This window comes from Cebidichthys violaceus, unplaced genomic scaffold (assembly GCF_023349555.1).
Source record: "Cebidichthys violaceus isolate CVI_PGR_0920_01 unplaced genomic scaffold, fCebVio1.0.p SCAF_9, whole genome shotgun sequence".
Classification (NCBI taxonomy): Eukaryota; Metazoa; Chordata; class Actinopteri; order Perciformes; family Stichaeidae; genus Cebidichthys; species Cebidichthys violaceus.
In genome coordinates this window covers 17,017,909-17,036,916 of record NW_027176975.1, presented here as the reverse complement: position 1 = coordinate 17,036,916, position 19,008 = coordinate 17,017,909, and the positions used below count along the sequence as shown (strand labels likewise).

Here is a 19,008-nt window from a genome sequence, read left to right as displayed (position 1 = left end):
GTGATTTATTTGCTTAACCAATGTATAATGTGTTACTAGCTGAAAGACTGGTTAGCAGGGCTGTGGAACTAGCTAACAACACATCAACAAGAGTGGAACACCAAGCTAACGAGGCTCCAGCAATAACGGTAATATGAATCAATGTTTCTTTGCTAATGATATCTATGATGTTAACATTTAAGCATGAAAAGTTAAAGCAGTTTAACTTGACTTGTTTTTTTTACTCATGCTTGTAAAGTTTCCATTTAAATGCTACTTGATGATTTGTGTTCATGGACAGCCTTAAATGTGTTCCGTATAACTTATGAAACGCAAAATGCCGTCGAGCTAAATTCTTCATTTATAACACTCTTAAAATTAAATAGAAGTACCGTTAATACAAAGCAGAGAAGCAAGAGTTGTGACTTCTTGCTGGAACTGCATTTCTCCCCCTACATGGATGATGAAGTCACATCCCCCGTCCTGCAGTGTACATGAACTCAGCAGGGACATTCCTCTGTGGCCACCCGCTGTTTACCTTTAAGATGGAGAATGGCTGCTTGTGTGTCTAACAGAGGAAACGAACAAGAGTCCTCCTTGTAGACCTCATAAACGCCAAGCTCACAGAGAAGTGTGGTTCGGAAACTATAGACCCGGAGGATGGGGGGGAAAGTGGTTTTAAAATGATATCATTGAGAGGAAAAAAGATGAAGGCTGCTACCCACAATGCCTAATCACAGTGGGTTATGGCGACCATGCTTAGGAGGAAGCGGGGAGTCGGGCAGGAGAGGAGGATGGAGAGATGTATGGATGGTAGACATTAATTATTTTCCTCACCTGCCACTCTATCTTCCCCCTTTGTATCTCTAATGATACACACAGGTATATTGAATCCCACACTGTGACAGCGGGTGCATCAACGGATAAAAATACATTAGAAGAGCACTTCTGGTGATCGTACGTGAAACAGGTCATGGTTTGTGGTGTGAAAACACAAGAAAAGAAACTAGAGCGTTGCTCATATTGGAGTAAAAACTGAGACAAGCCTGCCCTCTACTGAGCAACGTTGCTCTCTTCCTGAGACACAGCACAAAGACATATTATTCAAAATCTATACGGGAAATTTGGATCAAGTCTTTTTAAACCAGAATTATTCTTCAAGATAATGACAGGAACATAAAAAGCACTGCAGCAATGCATTTAAAGGATGAGGTTGATTATATTCTATATTTTCTTATTATAAACACACACTATAGTTTATTTTGACTAATCCACCGCTGAAAATAGTCCCCAACAAATGCACTGTTTCCTCCTGTTTGAGTCACGTTTGATTAAAAACTACAGTGACCAGATGTTCAGAATTGATAACAAGCGTTTGCTCATAGGGATTATACAAGCATGTCCCACAATGCCTCTGGTTAAACAGAGGAAATTATTTCTCTAGGATATCTCCTGTGCTAATCCACATACCCACATATCCTGGCTCAACTCGCCAAGCGCGGGGGTCATTATTGAGCTTCTAATCGCATGCACTGTGTGATTACGCTGGTAATGGTTAGTGATGCTCCAACCCACGCTGAACAAACTGGTCAATGCTGGGTCATGACGCATCAGACTCTTGGTTTTAAACGCACAGCCTGGACTGTAGTCAGTAATACCTCAGACATTTCAAAATAAAGTCCAGCAGCTTTTAGTTGGTTGCAGCAACAGCGCACATGTACATGCTGAGGCCGATAGCTCCCCTGAAATTTGCTAAATTTGACAGAATTTTTTGTTATGTTTTAGTCTATATTACTGGAACACGTGGGGATTGGAATTATTCGCGGTGAACGGACCTTTAGCCAATCACCGAAAGTCCGACGTTTCGGACCAAACACCCCTGAAAGCGGAGTCGAGATGGAAGCTAAGCTAACCCAGTTAGAACCTGAGGTTATTCCACCACCTCTTGGCTAATGTCAGGTCACAGGAAAACTCAGGCTAACCCAGGGACAGGAAGAAGTGACTGTCAGGCCCACATCGTTACAGAGACCTGGCTCCATTCTAGCATCCCGGATCAAGCTGCACTTGACAGGCGGACCGCAGGAGAGTGGGACTCGAAGAGGCCCGACTCTGTTTACATCAATGATGCTCGGTGCTCAAACATAGGCAATGTTGATGGACAATGTTGAAATTTGAATGCCAAGTTTTGTTTTATTGCTTTCTTTTGCATTTCCCCTGATGCAAATAAAAAAAAAACATCAGCATTGTCATTTGTGAACAGGTTAGCATTCTGATATTAGCATTTAGCTCAAAGCTCCGCTGTGCCTGAGTAAAGCCTCACAGAACTGCTAACATTGCTGTAGTCTGGTCAAAGCAAATATGAGCTAATAAAAGACAAAAGACCAAGGCAATTCTTAATCTTTTTTCAATTGTTCCCAATGAGGACAGAGCATATACATGCGGCCGCTTCGAGAAAAGGCGCAGCACCCAGAGTGCTCCACCTATTTTTGTGCAGCCCGTCCGAGCGCTTCAAAATGAAAATCTCTGAACTTTTCGTAACAGTGACGTCACTGTAGAAGTAAATGACAAGATATTGTCATTGCAACATAGGAAAAAAAAATGCTTTTTCTATGAAACGTTGGGATGAAGCAATTTCCAGTGCCCTGCTGCCACTTTTCAGTGAATCAGAGATCTACTTCAGAGGTAATTTAACTGCCAAGTACAAAGAAATACAATGACATTGGTGAGGTCTCTGTTGAGGGAGAATCTCTATTCCACAACACTTAATCCACTTTTCAGCAACTGTATCATATTCTTTTAATGTGGTATGCACCCGGAGAAGGTCTTCCTTTCAATTCTCTTTCCAGCTTGCCTGGTTTAAAGCAGCGTATTAACCTGGGTGAGGAGAAAATTGGAGACAACCATAGCCCCATTCATAGAAATGGCAGGTAATGTTTCCTCCTCCTTGAGAAGGACTCACTGTATTCCCAAGTGCCTGTCACTGGTCATTTCCTCTGTCCCAGTGGTGCCGGCTACTCCACATGATCTCCGTCTTTGAAGCTAGGCATGGAATACCGTTTCCAACCTGCCCAAGAAGAAACCAAAAATGGGGCCTTTGTAAAGGCTTCTTCTTGCTTAACTACGTTTTTTCCATACCACATGGAGAAGATAATGTGCACAGAAGTTTTTTCTTGTTGTTGTTGTGTGGAGCAAGTTTCATGACCCTAAACGTGCTTTCATCATTTCATCTTAAAGGTTAGATCATTTGGCAGTTACCTCTTAGCTTTAACATGGAGAGAACATCCAAAGTAATAACTATTCCACACATTATTTGTCAGTGGATGTCATTGCCACTCACACTCACTGCCACAGAATGATTTACTGCCTGCTTCCATCATTAATCACGCAGGAGGACGTTTGTCAGTGGTGCAGGGAGATCTTCACCAGATGTCTGGGAGACGTTAGCCGTTCCAGAGGGTCGACCAAGAGCCACTGATGACGTGATGAAGAGTCAGGGATACAAGTCGATTACCAACCGACGTTAGTCAGCTACCATCTTAGATGAGATCAAGAGGAGCTTCAAGTCTGTCACCATTTTGGCATTTGGAGTAATCCAGTAATGAAATAAACTATTTATATTGCTCAAGGTTATACTGTATGTCCCATGTGTTTAAAATGATACAAGTTTGAAAAGGTAAACTGAGGTTAGTTGATTCTAAATAAACCTCTTATGCTGGGAAACTGACCTGATCTGGGGCAGATTAAGTCTGAGTTGTTGCTTAACATGAGTTCCAGTAACATTACATTACATTACAGTCATTTAGCAGACGCTTTTATCCAAAGCAACTTACAATAAGTGCATTCAACATAGGTATTCAAAAGAACTACTAGTCACCAGAAGTCATAAGTACATTTCCTTTTCCAAACAAGCATCTAAGAGCATGAAGCAGAGCATAACTCAGAGCCAAAGTACAGTGCAGAAACAAGAAAAACAGTTAGTGCAAAAAAAGTAATACGAATACAATAAGTGCTAAGTGGAAGGCTCAGGGTAGTACTTCCTGAAGAGATGGGTTTTCAGCCTGCGCCGAAAGATGGGCAGCGACTCTGCTGTCCTGACGTCAGTGGGAAGTCCATTCCACCACTGGGGGGCCAGGACAGAAAACAGCCGTGACCGGGTCGATCGGCCGCAGGGACCTCTGAGCGATGGGGCAACCAATCGCCCCGAGGCAGCAGAGCGAAGTGGTCGGGCGGGGGTGTAAGGCTTGACCATGGCCTGGAGATAGGAAGGAGCTGTTCCTTTCACTGCCCTGTAGGCTAGCACCAGAGTCTTAAACTGGATGCGAGCTCTTACAGGTAGCCAGTGTAGAGAACGGAGAAAGGAAGTTGTGTGGGAGAACACTGACCCAATGGGAAACATTAAATAAATAATACAATGATATACATACGTGTAAAATTAAATGGTATGTGATATAAAACTTTTAGGTTTATGCTACATAACAAATGACCTAATCTTAACCTTAATCTAATTTACCCCAATAGAATGATAATAGCTACAAAAATAGTAAATATAAAAAAATGATATTAAGCAGAAATGTAGTATTTAAATCCACCATGTTTAAAAATATACTGGTTTATGTGTATGTCTATGTATTCTTGTATTAGATATTTAAATCTGTTGTCACTGTTGAATGTAGTTTGCCCAAGATTTAATAGGTTGGATCAATATATTTAATTACATTTTAATCCGTTCAGATCCTTTCCAATGGACATGCCTCTTCTAAAATGTTGAGATCTAAAATTACTGTCATCTGACTCCAACCAAATTGATAAACTTATTTGACTGAGTATCTATGAGCCAATCACATGGTCCCACATCTTGAGGCCCAGGCTGCTTAAGAATAGCATGCGCACTCAAGTATCTTACTTCAAATCTCACTCTAAATAGTCTGATTGCATGAATTTAAATGACCTGTTTGGAACCGCGTTGGTTCATTCAAGTCAGGTTTTGGACTGCCCCACTTTTCTTATCTCACTTTCTGGAACGGGCCTCAGCTGTTGATCATTTTATATCTTGGTGTCTTGAATTTCATCACATGGTCATTGATTTAAGAAGAAAAGAACCCAGTATTACCAACATAGCCCCCCCCAATAAGGTCAGTTAGATTGTTCTTGAGTACAAATACTTATTCTCACAGACCATGTCAATATTGGAGTCAAATACTGACCGGTCAGTAAAAAGGTGCTGCAGCGTTTGAATTATTTTAAGGTGTGCAGAGCTCTTCAAATGTTGCTTGTGCTTTTCCTACTGTGACACGTCAAAATGTTCTCTGAAAAGACAAAACACTGGCTGCTTTGTGTGAATGCATTTGCACTGTGCGCCCCCATGTGGTAAAACCGTGTTAGTCAAAGCCCCAATGTGCTGGAGTAATTTCATCTTGTAGCAAATGTGTGAATGTTCATATTACAAAATTGATTTTCTTTAAAAACAGTGCACTTCTTTGCATAGAGGGCATCTTAATACCTTTAATAAAACAAAACTAAATACAAATATGGAACAAAATGTTCCGGTAGTACAAAGAGTTCACCAACACACAAGTTACTATCCACACGACGTAACAGAGAGAACAACAAGCGAATTTGCGGTTTGATGTCATTGCTACTGATGAAAAGCTCCTCATCTTAATCTCAACACGGGCTTTAGAGAGAAACAGATATGTAAATAAATCAAACCGCTCCAGTTTGACTGCTCCCAAGTGTTATTTGAAAAGCGCACGTCACATTGACACATTGTTTGTTCTGTTACGATAACAGTGAGGCAGTGGTGTATCTCCTAAGAGCCAACATCGCTGATACAGCATAACATCTGCCGGGCTCCAAATGTGTTGTCCCCCCCCCCCCCCCCAAGGGTGTCCAAGGAGGTTCTGTCGGAGCTTCGTCGGATCAAGCTGCAAGAATGTGTGTGTGTTTGTGTGTGTTTGTTTGCTTTCGAGTGACATTTTAGCAGATGGGGATGAAAAATGTAAAGCCCTTTTTCTTGTTATGTTCACCGGCTATGAATAACAGATGAGTCCTGGCCCGCATCAGGTGACACTTTTTTTTCACAAGAAAGAGCAGAGAAAACACCCACAACGTGGCGAGGCTGCAGCTTGGAGCGCGAAGCGGCGCGTAGCAGTGGATTTATTGGGAGGCCGCAGTCGCACATGCAAAATGTCGACAACGTATTCTGAAGAGGAAAGAATGGAGGACACATTTCCATAACAGCAGGAGAGCAAAAGGAACATAGAAGCTGCAACCTATGGAGGTCAGGCTGCAGACACATCTTTGCTGCAAACAAAACCAAAACCTGCTTTTAAATGGTCTCAACATACGATATAATCTTCAATAAATACAATCTAGATATTATTAGGGCCCGAGCAACGACTTAGTCGAAGCGGAGGACCTATTGTTCTTCTAATGTTTATGTTTATTATTATTATTATTATTATTATTATTATTATTATTAGGGCCCGAGCACCGACGTAGTCGGAGCAGAGGACCTATTGTTATTCTAATGTTATTATTTTGTACCAGTTTCATCACAAAATGGAGGTGCTTGGGATACTGGTAAGGTTTTGAAATTTGGCACGCAAGGCAGTCATGGTGAAAATTGCAGTCTGATTGGGGTGTCCAGCTGCAGTATGAAAAATTGGCCCGATAGCGCCCCCTTTTGAGTAGCCCCAACATTGGGTTTCACCTAGCTGTATGAAATTTTGTAGGTATGTGTAACTTTATGGGACGTACAAAAGATCCTCTTTGAAGTATGCCCTAAACCAAACAGGAAGTCGGCCATTTCAAATTTTATGACGTTTTTGGACCGTTTCAAGGCGCCGTACTTTAACAAACTTCTCCTAGAGATTTAATCCGATTGACTTCAGATTCAGTCAGTATGCTCTTGAGACCTTGGCAGTGAAAAGTTGCTTAAAAATCAAAAAGTTATCGAACTATGTATCCATGGCTTGGTGGCAAAAAAACACCATTCGCCATGAAACAGGAAGTTGTTGTAACTCAGCCGTACATTGTCTAATCTGCTCCAAATTTCTCATATGTCATAAGATCCTGAAGACATCTTTATGTCAATTTAGAATCATAGTAACAGCTTCACCTAGTGGCAACAGGAAGTTACAGGTTGTGTACTTCGACATCCTGCTCCTCACAGATTAATCACATCCCTCTCAAATATTGTCAGAAAAGCCTTAAGACCTTGATAATGCTTCATTGTGAAAATTGTAAGAAGTTGTTAAAGGGCGGCGATGTGGTGCTCGGCGAATTTCGATCCTTCGCCGTGAACAAATAAACTGATGTAACTCGACTACACATGGTCAGATCTTTTCCAGATTTCACGTTTGATGAGACTCTGAAGACATCTACAGGCCAATAATGTATAATAGTTATAGTGCCACCTACTGGTAACAGGAAGTTAAAGTCTCTCTTAGTAGGTAAACCAGATAAACATCAAATTAGTTCCACACAAATGTAAGAAGTTTATAATGCCAGTTCATGAAGCTTTTGACGCAGTTTTCACCGGGAAAAACAAAAGTGCTTTTAAGGGGCTAAAAATGCTCGAAACGTAAGCAAACTTGGCACACAGATTTAAAGCCAAAAATGTAGTTACATATTATGATTTTAATGCTTCAGTGGCAAGCTTCAGCGCCCCCTACAAGATTTCAACACAGCAGCCCTCGTAGTACATTTGACCGAGTAAAAGTCTATTGCCGTGGCGATGCATTCTTCGCCATGAAAAACTAAGGTGTTTTTGAGGGGCTAAAAATGCTCAAAACATAACCAAACTTGTCACACACATTTAAAATCCTGAATGTAGTTATCTGATGTGATTTTAATGCTTCAGAGTGGCAACACGGTTCAATAGCGCCCCCTACATAATTTCGACAATGCAGCCCTCGTGGTACGTTTCACCTAGATGTATAAAATTTGGTAAGCAGATGCATCACATGTAGACTTAAAAAAAAAGTCTTACGGGTCCATGCTCTAAACCCAACCGGAAGTCAGCCATTGTGAATTTTGTATGAATTTCTCGTGCGATTTTTTGCCATTTCAAGGTGCTGTACTTTAACAAACTCCTCCTAGGGAATTAATTTGATCAACTTAGAATTTGGTCAGAACAATTTATAGACCTTAGTGATTAAAAGTCACTAAAAGCTTGAGGTTGGATGTGGTGTGGCAGCCATTTTAAATGGTCGCCATCATCCATCAAGCTGTTGTTACTCGACTGTACTTTGTCAAAACTTTCCCAAACTTGGCATGCTTGATGACTGTCACGACTTTAGGACTTCTGCATGCCAATATTAACTCATAGTCATAGCGGACACTTACTGATAACCATGGCCGTGAGCAGGATTCTATAATTACAGCGGCCCAAACACTGAACTTATTAATAAATCCTTTTGGACCCTAGACCGATTTTTAGGCCCTCAGCTCGAAAATAGCATACCCATACGATAATGAGTGTAGCATTGCAACTGTAAGGGCTATTTTAATACTTTTGGTATTAAAATAACCCTAACACTTGTGAGATGTGTTGATATGTGTAAATATCAGTATATATGTTACTTGTTAAGAGTAAGTTAAGATGGCACACAGCACAATTTGAAAATTCTAATTTTCGACTGGAAAAAAAAGCAATTTCAGGATATTTCTTTATTAGAAATCATGTAGATCCAAGCTTTCCAGCTCTCCCAGATCATAGAACTATATGTTGAGGGTCTCTAAACAAATGTTTACTTCGATAAAATGAAGCTTTATCTAGTACATCTTGATCTAGTACGGAGAGGTCAAACAAGGTCAATTTAATTTTGTTCCAGCTGTTTCATTGTAATTTTATATACTATATAATTATATATTTCACTTCTTTTATCACTAATAGTGTTCAATCTATCCATATGCAGCAGTTTGGCATCATTTTGAGAGCCTGGATCCTCTCTGAGACTGTTAATGTTTGTCATCCATGGGATTTTATCGTCTGAATTCCAGTTTTTTTTTCTTCCAGAGCCTTTCAGCCTGTGTGAAGGGCCGATTTGAATCCACACAGAGGGGGATGAGCATAACAGATCGATAGTAAACATGAACGGATTAATTATTTTTTTTGCTGCAGAACATCTCAAAGTAAGGAGCTGGTTTATGATGTGATCGATTATGCGGATTATGATGATGGCTTTGTTTTGTAAGTAAAACTGCGAGGCTGTGTCGTAGCGGAATGTGAAAAAATGGCTGCGACCTTCTGGTCGCTAGCGATCTCCGGATCTAACGGGTGCTAGCATTGAATTAATTTTTCAAAACGTTATTGGCATAAATGTGGCGAGTGGGACTGCCTAGGGGGCGCTATATCGATTGTGGTACTTGGTATTATACGTAGCTTTGTCATATGTTGTGTTTGGAGTGTGTACAAACAGCTGAGATGACTTTGTAGCGCAGGAGCTGCAGTTTGAGCAGGTATGCGGCATCATTATATTCGTTGCTGATGAGTGCACGTTATGAGTGGATTAATTTTTGGATGCATACATCGCCCCCGCCGGTGGGGGCGCTCGGGCCAGATTGGTTTTAAAAGGGTTTGTGGGCACACGACCAGAAAAAGACTTCTCTGATCTAAATATGTGCAAACTAAGATGTTTGGAGAGCAGAAATTGGATAAAAAAAGGTTTCGCGCTTGTACATGGACTTTTCATTAATAGTCAATTTAATTGATTTTGTTTGTTTTGGAGCCAGGCCGTAATGTAAAGTAATTTCATGAAACGTGAAGTTTGTTTAATAAAATCAAACTGCACCCAGACTAATTTATATGATAGATTATTCTACATTGACTTTCTGACTCTGACTAAACTTATTTCTTTACAAAAAGATGTTTTTTTTTCCCTCATGGAACTATACATTCTCCTATTTCTCCTCGACTCTTCCAGCTACGAGTCACTCAGCAGTGATTGTCAGAGCTACCTGCAGGTTTTGAGACCTGCATTTACTTTGGCAGTCTGTTATGTTTCTAACACTGAAGCGCATTCAGACACATTCAGTTTTTTGTAAATTTGTACAGAATTACAGTTCTGAATGTATTCGGAGGTACACTCAAAACATTTGAGGCTTAAGACCTGGCAAAATGACCTGGCTATGCCATTGGTCGACACAGGAAATACCGTTTAACTCGTGCACGCAGTGTCTGATGGTCACAGAAATGCATGGCTGCATCCACCAGAGTCCTGCCAGTACTCTCGACATGCATGAATATGTGAGGGCCCGATCAATGCTACTTGCAGCTTTAATTCAGGTATGTTTTTCATAGCAGCACACACCTCATCAAACTCTGTAATGTCAAAAGGTGGAACCTCAATTTGATCACACGCTCATGTGCTGTATTGATCATAAAATAAAAAATAAAACGCTGGTTCCACAATATGAACCAGTGTTATATAGAAATGCATTTTTTCCCTTACTGAAACATCTCGTGCATAGAGAGATTTCAGTATTTGTTGAGAGGTTTAAAAACATGCTGAACGTGTTTGGAGGAAGATGCCAAAAGCTGGACCTCATTGAATCATAAAATAAAACTGTAACATTCAATAGTTTTGTGTATGTAAAGGGAGACATTCTTAGTCACTTGGATTTCATCAAAGAGTTCAGAAAAAGGAGGGGGGTGGGGTCATGAATGACAACAATAAAACATACAAAATAAAAATACACTTCACAAAATGAAGATTTTCACATTTTGTTAGGTTTAAACTCACAGGAAAGCACATCCACAGCGAAGTGGGCTCATGGAACATTCAAAAGAAAAAAAAAAAAAAAAAAAAAAAGGTACAGGCACTTCTTTATCTGTAAAAAGTAGGTCAGTTCAAAGCTGTGAGGAAAGCCAAAAATAGGAAAATATTACAATAATATCAACCGTTTCTTCCTCGGCTCTGCCTCCATCCGGAGGCCTTCCCATCTCAGTTCCAGCCTCCACGCGTCTGTCGTGTGTCTAAGCACGGCCGAAGGCAACACCCATATGGAAATACAGCTCAATGTCTTCACAGAAGGATCAATGTCTTTTTCTGCATTTAGTAATATTACCAGTTCAATATCTACCCACAGCTGAGAAATTATAAGCTTACACTTATAATCAAATGTAAAAGCTGAAATGCAGGATGGTGATGAATGTGGGTGTCGCACAAAAAGTAGTGCTAAGATCAGGTCAGATTTTATGCAGTTCTTAATTTTTCGACAATTTTCCTAAATTTCGATTTTCGAAAATCGCAATGAATAGTCTTGCTTACAGTATCGATTTGGCGATATATGGCATTCGTAACCCCTGCATCATTCTTTCCAATAGACAGCAATAGTGATGAAGTAACTTTGTAGGAGCTGTATCCATCACTCAGAATGTATTCGCACATGTCTCCCATTGAAATGACTGAATGTGACTATAGAGAGAAAAACATCAGCGATTCATGCACTGATTATCTGCCTCACAGACTTCAGCTCATGCCAACAAAAAACAAAACATAATCCCTGAAGAACTGGGAACTGTACCAAAAGGTTCTTGTGAGAAGCAAACCATGGAAACTCGTTTACAGATGTATGTTGTATAACCCCCATAGAGGCACAACAATCTTAGAGAAACAAATTTAGGCAACACCACAAACTGTAGAAGAAAAATAATAAAACAAAAACTGGAAATGGATCCTTTTGTGAAGACACAGTAGTGGACATATTTCTGATATACCTTTCGTGTAGGCACGTACAAAATCACTGCGCAGGTATATTCAATACTCCATTTTGACTGTTTCAATATTTGTACGTATGCATGTTATTAAATATTACAAATTGCTACACTTAAATTTATAACATCCTTGGTAAAATGGTCAAAGAAAGTGAAAAAAAGCCATATACTCTGTGTGTGTGTGTGTGTGTGTGTGTGTGTGTGTGTGTGTGTGTGTGTGTATGTGTGTGTATATATATATATATATATATATATATATATATATATATATATACTGTATATATATACAGTATATATAAACTGTATATACACAAGGTCTATATATATATAGATCTATATATCTATAGATATATAGATATCTATATATCTATATATCTATAGATATATAGATATCTATATATATCTATATATAGATCTATATATATATATATAAATCTATATATATATATATATATATATATATAGATATATATATATATATATATATAAATCTATATATATATATATATATATATATATATATATATATATATATATATATATATATATATATATATATAGGATCTGTCAGATCTTGTGCGAATATAGGTTTGATTTTTATTAAAATATGTCATATTTCCATTTGGGGAAAATTTGCTTGACTACCATCGCCGTCCTGGACGAAGAGCTCAGAAACTGTTGTAAGCTAAGGTGCATCTTCCACAGAGCCAAAATGCAAACGAACAGCGAAGAAATGGACGCGCAAACACACGGAAATACTGCACTCGGAATTCATGGAATTCAAGCAATGTCCACCGCCACAAATAACTACCAATTAACACAGGACTTGAGAGCTGGAGGCATAGACGTTAAATCAACAGTAAACGAGTCCAACTGCACCACAAACTGGGAGCAGGGCTGAGCGATACGCTGAAGGCTACATGGGCGTCTCACACTGTTATTGGAATTCCACGTCGCAAATGCAAAGGACATTGGAAATTTCAAACTTAAAAATACAAAAATACAATACAAAAACCCAGGTGAAAATCAGATAACAAAAATAATGCTAGCATCACCAGCACTTTGTAATTTAACAGCTGCACTATCTAATAGTTTTATGTTAGCATTGGGCCAAATTACATGTAGTAGGGTCTGTCACAGCAACATACGTTGAGTGAATTATAACCCAATTCTGCAGCTCCCAAGCTAAAGAGCCAGATGTTTCAGGAGTTGGTGGAGATCAAAACCTAACTAAAAGGAGATAATATTGGACTTCCATTCATCTGGTCACCAAAGATACGACTCCTAAAGAATGCTGTCTGCTGGATGTGTAAATAATTAATAGTTTGTCAACACGTGAGCTAAATTAACTTCTCAAGGACATAATATGTCAAACGAGTAATTTTTAGCTTTTGCATGACTTGACTTGAGTTATGGTAGTCATACAAGCTACTAGTTAAGGCCCAATTATTTTTGAACATAACTACCAGCTAGCAGTAATAACTTTTTTTTGAGGTCTTATTAACTTGCAGAAGGAAACAACAATAGCCGTGTTTCCATTCACGTTTATGCGCATTTTGAAGTATCGCAATGGAAAATCTGTAAGGAAATGTGAAAATTAAAAAAACTTCCTCAGTGGAGCAAAAATGTTTTTACACTCGCTTATGGTGGTTTTCGCCTTTGCCAAAAAATGGTTGATGCACTAAATGACTTACGGAAAAAGCCTTTGCCGAACATTTAAAAGGGCCAGAGTGTAGAACTTGGCGGCATCTAGCGGTGAAGTATCTGAACAAACAGATACTCGTTAAAATGCAAAAAAATACAAATGACCCTGTCTAAAGCCAGTATTTTGTTTGTCCATTCTGGGCTACTGTAGAAACATGGCGGGCTCCGTGAAGAGGACCCGCTCACTATGTAGATATAAACGGCTCATTGTAAGGTTACAAAAACACAATTCTTATTTTCAGGTGATAACTTATAATTAACATATTTTATTTCTGTCAATAGATTCCCCCTAAATACTACACACCGGCCCTTTAACTCTCATCACTGATCAGTTGTTTCTGCTGTCGCTGTCTTCAAGAATGTTCCCATAACTTGTGAATGCTTGACTTCAACTCCAGACAGCATGAAAGGCTACATGTTTTGTTTCCGGTTTGCCAACTTATTGGCGGATTACAGTGACGTGTCTCCTCTGTTGAGACTACGTTGTAGCCTAGTTTATTCGCTGCCAAACCAGTTGGTGGAAAAGTGGCAAAATAAGATTGCTTGAAATTCGAAACACGGCTGATGTTCGAATGTGAACAGACATAATATCCACGTAAAAATCTCGTACCATAGATGAGGAGCTTCATCTGTGGTGCAAGAAGCCACAGGATGATGACTGGTGATTAGAGACAATGGCATCTTAGTTGTCTACTTTCACAAGCATAATATTCCACACAAGTCTTGGAATGCTTCCATCAGTTCCAATACCTTTTGAGGGTCTTCTGTCATCAGGGAAATACATAATAATATTGTGTTCTCTCCTCCAGTCACTTTGGTAGGTAATCTGCTTTTGTCAAATCAAAACTCAGTTTGATTGGTAAACTAGATACAATGGCTTAAAGATTTGGAAACCAACAGCCACACAGCAAAAAAAAAAAAAAGCTTCCTGCCCTGGTCTTGTGTATTGCCGCCAACAATGGATACCAAACCCCAAAGAATTAGACAGACCCCCAAAGACAAACGCCAGTTACTGGTGATGCAAAAGCCTGTTGATTCAAACAGGTCAGTAGCAACAAAAGGCAGGGGTTGGATTTGTGCCCTCGTCCTTTTACCTAGAGCCCAGTGAGGTCTACAATGGCCTTGATGAAGATGGTGTCGTCGCGTATGTAAGAGTTCTTGGAGTCCAGCTTGGAGAGCGGACAGAAGAGCGGGCAGCCGCTGGCGATGTTCATGTCGCTGACAGGCCTCTGGAAGGACGAGGAGGAGACATCGGGCCGGAAGGCATCGATTATGTGCTCCCTGTTGTTCTGGTCGAGCAGCATCAGGGTGACCTGGGTACAGGCGTTAGGAGTAGAGCCGAAAGTATGATACTTTAAGGTGCTTGTTGGAATACGAGTAACGGTTTATTCAAACGTAATAATGGATCGTAGAAAAGGCAAGTCTCTTAAATAATCATTTTGGTGCAATAATGAAACAAAAATGTTTTAAAGCCATTTAAAAACAAGTTAGCCAAAAGCAGCCAAAATTAGCAACTAGCAAAAATAACTACATTTTAATATCCACACTGTCCATAAAATACTGTACATTTTATTAAATGATCTGCTTTCTTCTTGAAAGTTAGATGAGACAATAACAATCTCATTCTTTACGTTTAGGTTTGAAGCTGAAAAACAGCGCTAACAGCGGCAACGACGGGCTGACACAGCTAAGATTGTCTACCTGAGGTGGAACGGCTTTATGAGTTGTAGCCGCCGCGTTAGAGCAGTGCTGAGCGGCAGGCATTTGCTAGCTTATGTGGCACGCTCACATGCACTAACATGCACTTGCAGCCGACCCAGTACACACACACACACACACACACACACACACACACACACACACACACACACACACACACACACACACACACACACATTACTCCACTATATCTTTACATTACAAATAGTTGTTTGATGCTATATTAATGCTATGAACATCACAAAGAGAACCTTTAAGAACTAGCGCAACTTCTCCTAAAGCCACAAATGATTGTAGAATTAAACGATTTTTACATTTCTGTTTGTGTACAGATTACAATGTGTGTGTGTGTGTGTGTGTGTGTGTGTTGCTTGGTATAATTTTGAAGCTAGGCTAACCCTGTGCTGACTGCAGCTCCGTACTTTAAAGTCACAGTGTCGTGGTATGTTTAGCTTATGGATGGGGTTCAGTTATGTGTGTATGCATATATGCAGTGAACGAAGAATTACTTAGATGTTTAACTTAAGTAAAAGTATTAATGACACAGTGTTGTACAGAGCACTGTGTTACAGGTAAAAGTCCTGCATTTAAAATGGTAAAAGTACTAAAGTATTGGCTTCAAAACGTACTAATTTTGCATATGGGTCCATTTTAGAATAATAAATATAACATCACTGTATTATAATTATTAATGCATTTTTGTGTGCATCACCTAACAGCCGCAGATGGTAAAGGAGGAGATCATTTGAATCCTTTATATACCGCTGGGTAGCTTGTTAATTACCCTCTTAAGATCAACATAGTCTACCATCTTAATTTATTTGTTTATAATATTTTGTATAATTCATCTCAATCTAGCAAAGTAGCTACCATAACTTACTCAACTGCCAACCGCAAGTCACCATGCAGTCAAGTAAACGGTGCAATATTTGCCTCTGAATTGTAGTGGATTAGAAGTAGAAAGTAGCATGCAAGTACAAGTACCTCAAAACTGTATTTAAGTGCAGTACTCTAAGTATAGTACCTACTCAGTTACTATATATTGTATGTATATGTATTGTTGAAAGTAATTACCATTGTCCGGTAGCATTATTTTGGTGTGCGGGGTGGAGACCACTGCTTGAAATGTGTGTTACCTTCTGATTAAAAGGCCACTTGAGGAGCGCGTCGCTGTGTCCTCTCATCACCACAAAGAACAGAGACAGGTGGGTGCCGCGGCCCGTCCCGTCACCATTCAGGTAGATCCGCAGGCACATCTTGTAGCCGTATTTACTGGTGTAAAAGGCTGGAAAACAACAACACAGCGTAAAAGCGCAACAATGTCTTTTATTCACTGCAAGAAGTGGAAATCCCTTAAATCGGACATACGTCATTGTCTGGTCATCACACAGAGGGCTTACCGGGAGAGAACATGGCGGGGGCGCGGCCCGCCACAGCGTCCTGTCTCTTCTTGGTGAACTCCGAGATCTTCCAGACAAAGATACCGTCGTACGTGGCTGCAGACATCTCCCTCATCTTCCCCTCCATCTCCACAATGGACAGGTCCCTCAGACTCACCGTCCTCTCCAGCTGACGGACCTGTAGCGCACAAACACACGGGACAGGACGGGTCACTTTTCTGAACAACGCTTTTAGCAATGTTTCTATTGAGCCAACTATAGGTATGATATAGGCCTATATGGATTTATAAGGAAATAATTTAGCAACTTTTGCATTATGTTACACTTTCAGAGAAAAAAGCAAGATGGAAAAACAGGGACACGGAACTTCATTGCACCTACGACTGACGCAAGGATCTGTACATCATTTGTATATGTGTGTATGAAGTGACGTTTTCAAATTGTCTTTTAATTTCTGCTGCCTTGACAATCTGATTTATATTTCTTTATCATTCTGCTTTAAGATGTTTTTCAAACTCAGGCTACAGGACTCATCTTGCCACATTGAGCAATCGTGTCGGATGGTCTTCAGTTGCTATTGCACTGCATGCAGCACTGGTTTGTTTGAATTAGGTTACCAATGTACAATCTTAGTTCCAATATTGGCTGGGCTCTGAGGTGCCACCTGTGGTGCCACCAGAGACTGGGAACAGGAGTCGATTGGGTCTTGGTCTTGGGCTAGACTTAACCTAGACTCCCTCATCTCTCTGACCGGTCTTAAACTAAAGTTAACAGAAGGTTTTTTCACACACTGTTCTTGCTACAATGCAAAACAAATTGTCATGTCTTTATGCCCTTTTGTCCTTATGTATTACACACTATCTGTGTATATTTAACCTCTTCTGTTGATGCATGGACAATGCATGTTTAATCCATGAAGGAAATCAACATGGCCTTATTGGCCAGGTCACCATTGTAAAATATATTTTATCTCAGTTGGTTTTATCTGGTTAAATACAGGTTAAATTAAAAAAACTGACTACATGTGTCTTTTTTGTCACCTTGTTGTTGAGGATCTCAATCTTGTCCTGGTCCAGCCGGTGCTGGCGGTTGTAGGCCTCCATGGTGGTGCAGGAGCGCTCCATCTCCCGGTTGAGGACGCACACGATGTTCTCGAACGTGCCCACTTTGAGCTCCAACTCCTGGCAGCGGCGGCTCAGCTCGGCCACCTTGGCCTTTTCGCTGTGGAGCTGCAGCTCCAGGGCGGCGCTGGGCAGCGGGGTGAAGGAGGTGGCCAGGGACGGGGCACACGCGCCCTGCACGGGAGCGGCAGTGCCCACTCCCATATGGCTAATCTTCAGCTCCAGGTCCCTGAGGGACTGGTGGAGCTCCTGCAGCTTGTGGCTGGCCACCTCCAGGCTCTGGGGCTGCAGGCTCTCTAGGCTCACCTTGATGCCCATGATGAAGTGCAGGAGCAGGTTGAGGTGTTCGTATGAACACTGCCGCTCATGGTCGTGTAGCTTCTCTTTCTCAACCTCCATTCAAAGAAAGATACGAGCAGAAGCACATTAAGAACACAAACTATAATCCTCATCCATTACATACAAACAGAAAGGGAACGTTAGGATGCTATGTGAAGTTGTGCCACAGAAGAAGAAAAGAGAAAGCATACAGCAATGAAATAGTGGATCAAATAATGGAAATACACGCTGTACAAAGTATTCATCGTTTCACCACATTGACACAAAACAACAGAAAAAATAGTTGAAGTTGAATGGAGACTAGATCCAGTAATCACGGTGTCTTAGTGATTGATGTTAAATCCACCTGATAAGTCAGTTTCCTGTCAAAACCACAGCATGAAGACTTAAAGACATCCCAAACTAATCCAAAATAATGGCGAAGAAAAGGAGCGTTCAAGGAAAGGAATATCTTTCGGAGCACAGCAAGCGCGATCCTATCATAGCTGTAAACCTGGAGACATAAGGGAGTGACATGGGCAGTTCACATGGAGCACTCGTTCCACAGCTGTTCAACAAAACCCACAAGCTCTTCTGTTGGACCCGTAGACTAGAGTGCGGCTCGGTCAACATAATGCTACCCGGACACCGACTCTAGTCCGACACATATTCTGTTGTTCATTTACGAACTGTACCGAGCCTGACGCGGCCTACAACCGCACCGGCGCAGCCAGGTCATTTTGCCAGGCCTTAAGCCTTGAATGTTTTGAATGTACCTCCGAATACAATCATAACTGTCACCCTGTAAAAATCGACAAAAAACTGAATGTGTGTGAATGCGCTTCAGTGTTAGTAACATAACAGACTTTCAAAGTAAATGCAGGTCTCAAAACTAGTGATGTGTCCTTTCGTGTAGAGGCTTCGAAGCGCATGTCGAGTAATTCAGGAAGATTTTGGTGAAGCGTGTATCGCAGGGATGTGCAGTCAGGGGAGGCAGGGGAGGCAGGTGAGGCAGCGCTTCACATGTCATGAAAATTAAAAAAGA

General features: G+C 40.6%; 1 protein-coding gene across 2 annotated transcripts in view; it reads right to left on the bottom strand.

Moving 5' to 3' along the window:
- Positions 1–12,273: 12,273 nt before the first annotated feature.
- The window catches only part of traf2a (Tnf receptor-associated factor 2a), a 19,932-nt gene continuing 13,197 nt past the window's right edge, over positions 12,274–19,008 (bottom strand). For both annotated transcript variants that reach the window (XM_068703641.1, XM_068703643.1), the window contains 4 exons: positions 17,565–18,038; positions 16,525–16,702; positions 16,261–16,409; positions 12,274–14,718 (listed from right to left, as the gene is read on the bottom strand). In XM_068703641.1, coding sequence (XP_068559742.1) covers positions 14,500–14,718; positions 16,261–16,409; positions 16,525–16,702; positions 17,565–18,038 — 1,020 coding nt within the window. In that variant the 3' untranslated portion in view covers positions 12,274–14,499. The remainder of the gene's footprint in view (positions 14,719–16,260; positions 16,410–16,524; positions 16,703–17,564; positions 18,039–19,008) is intronic.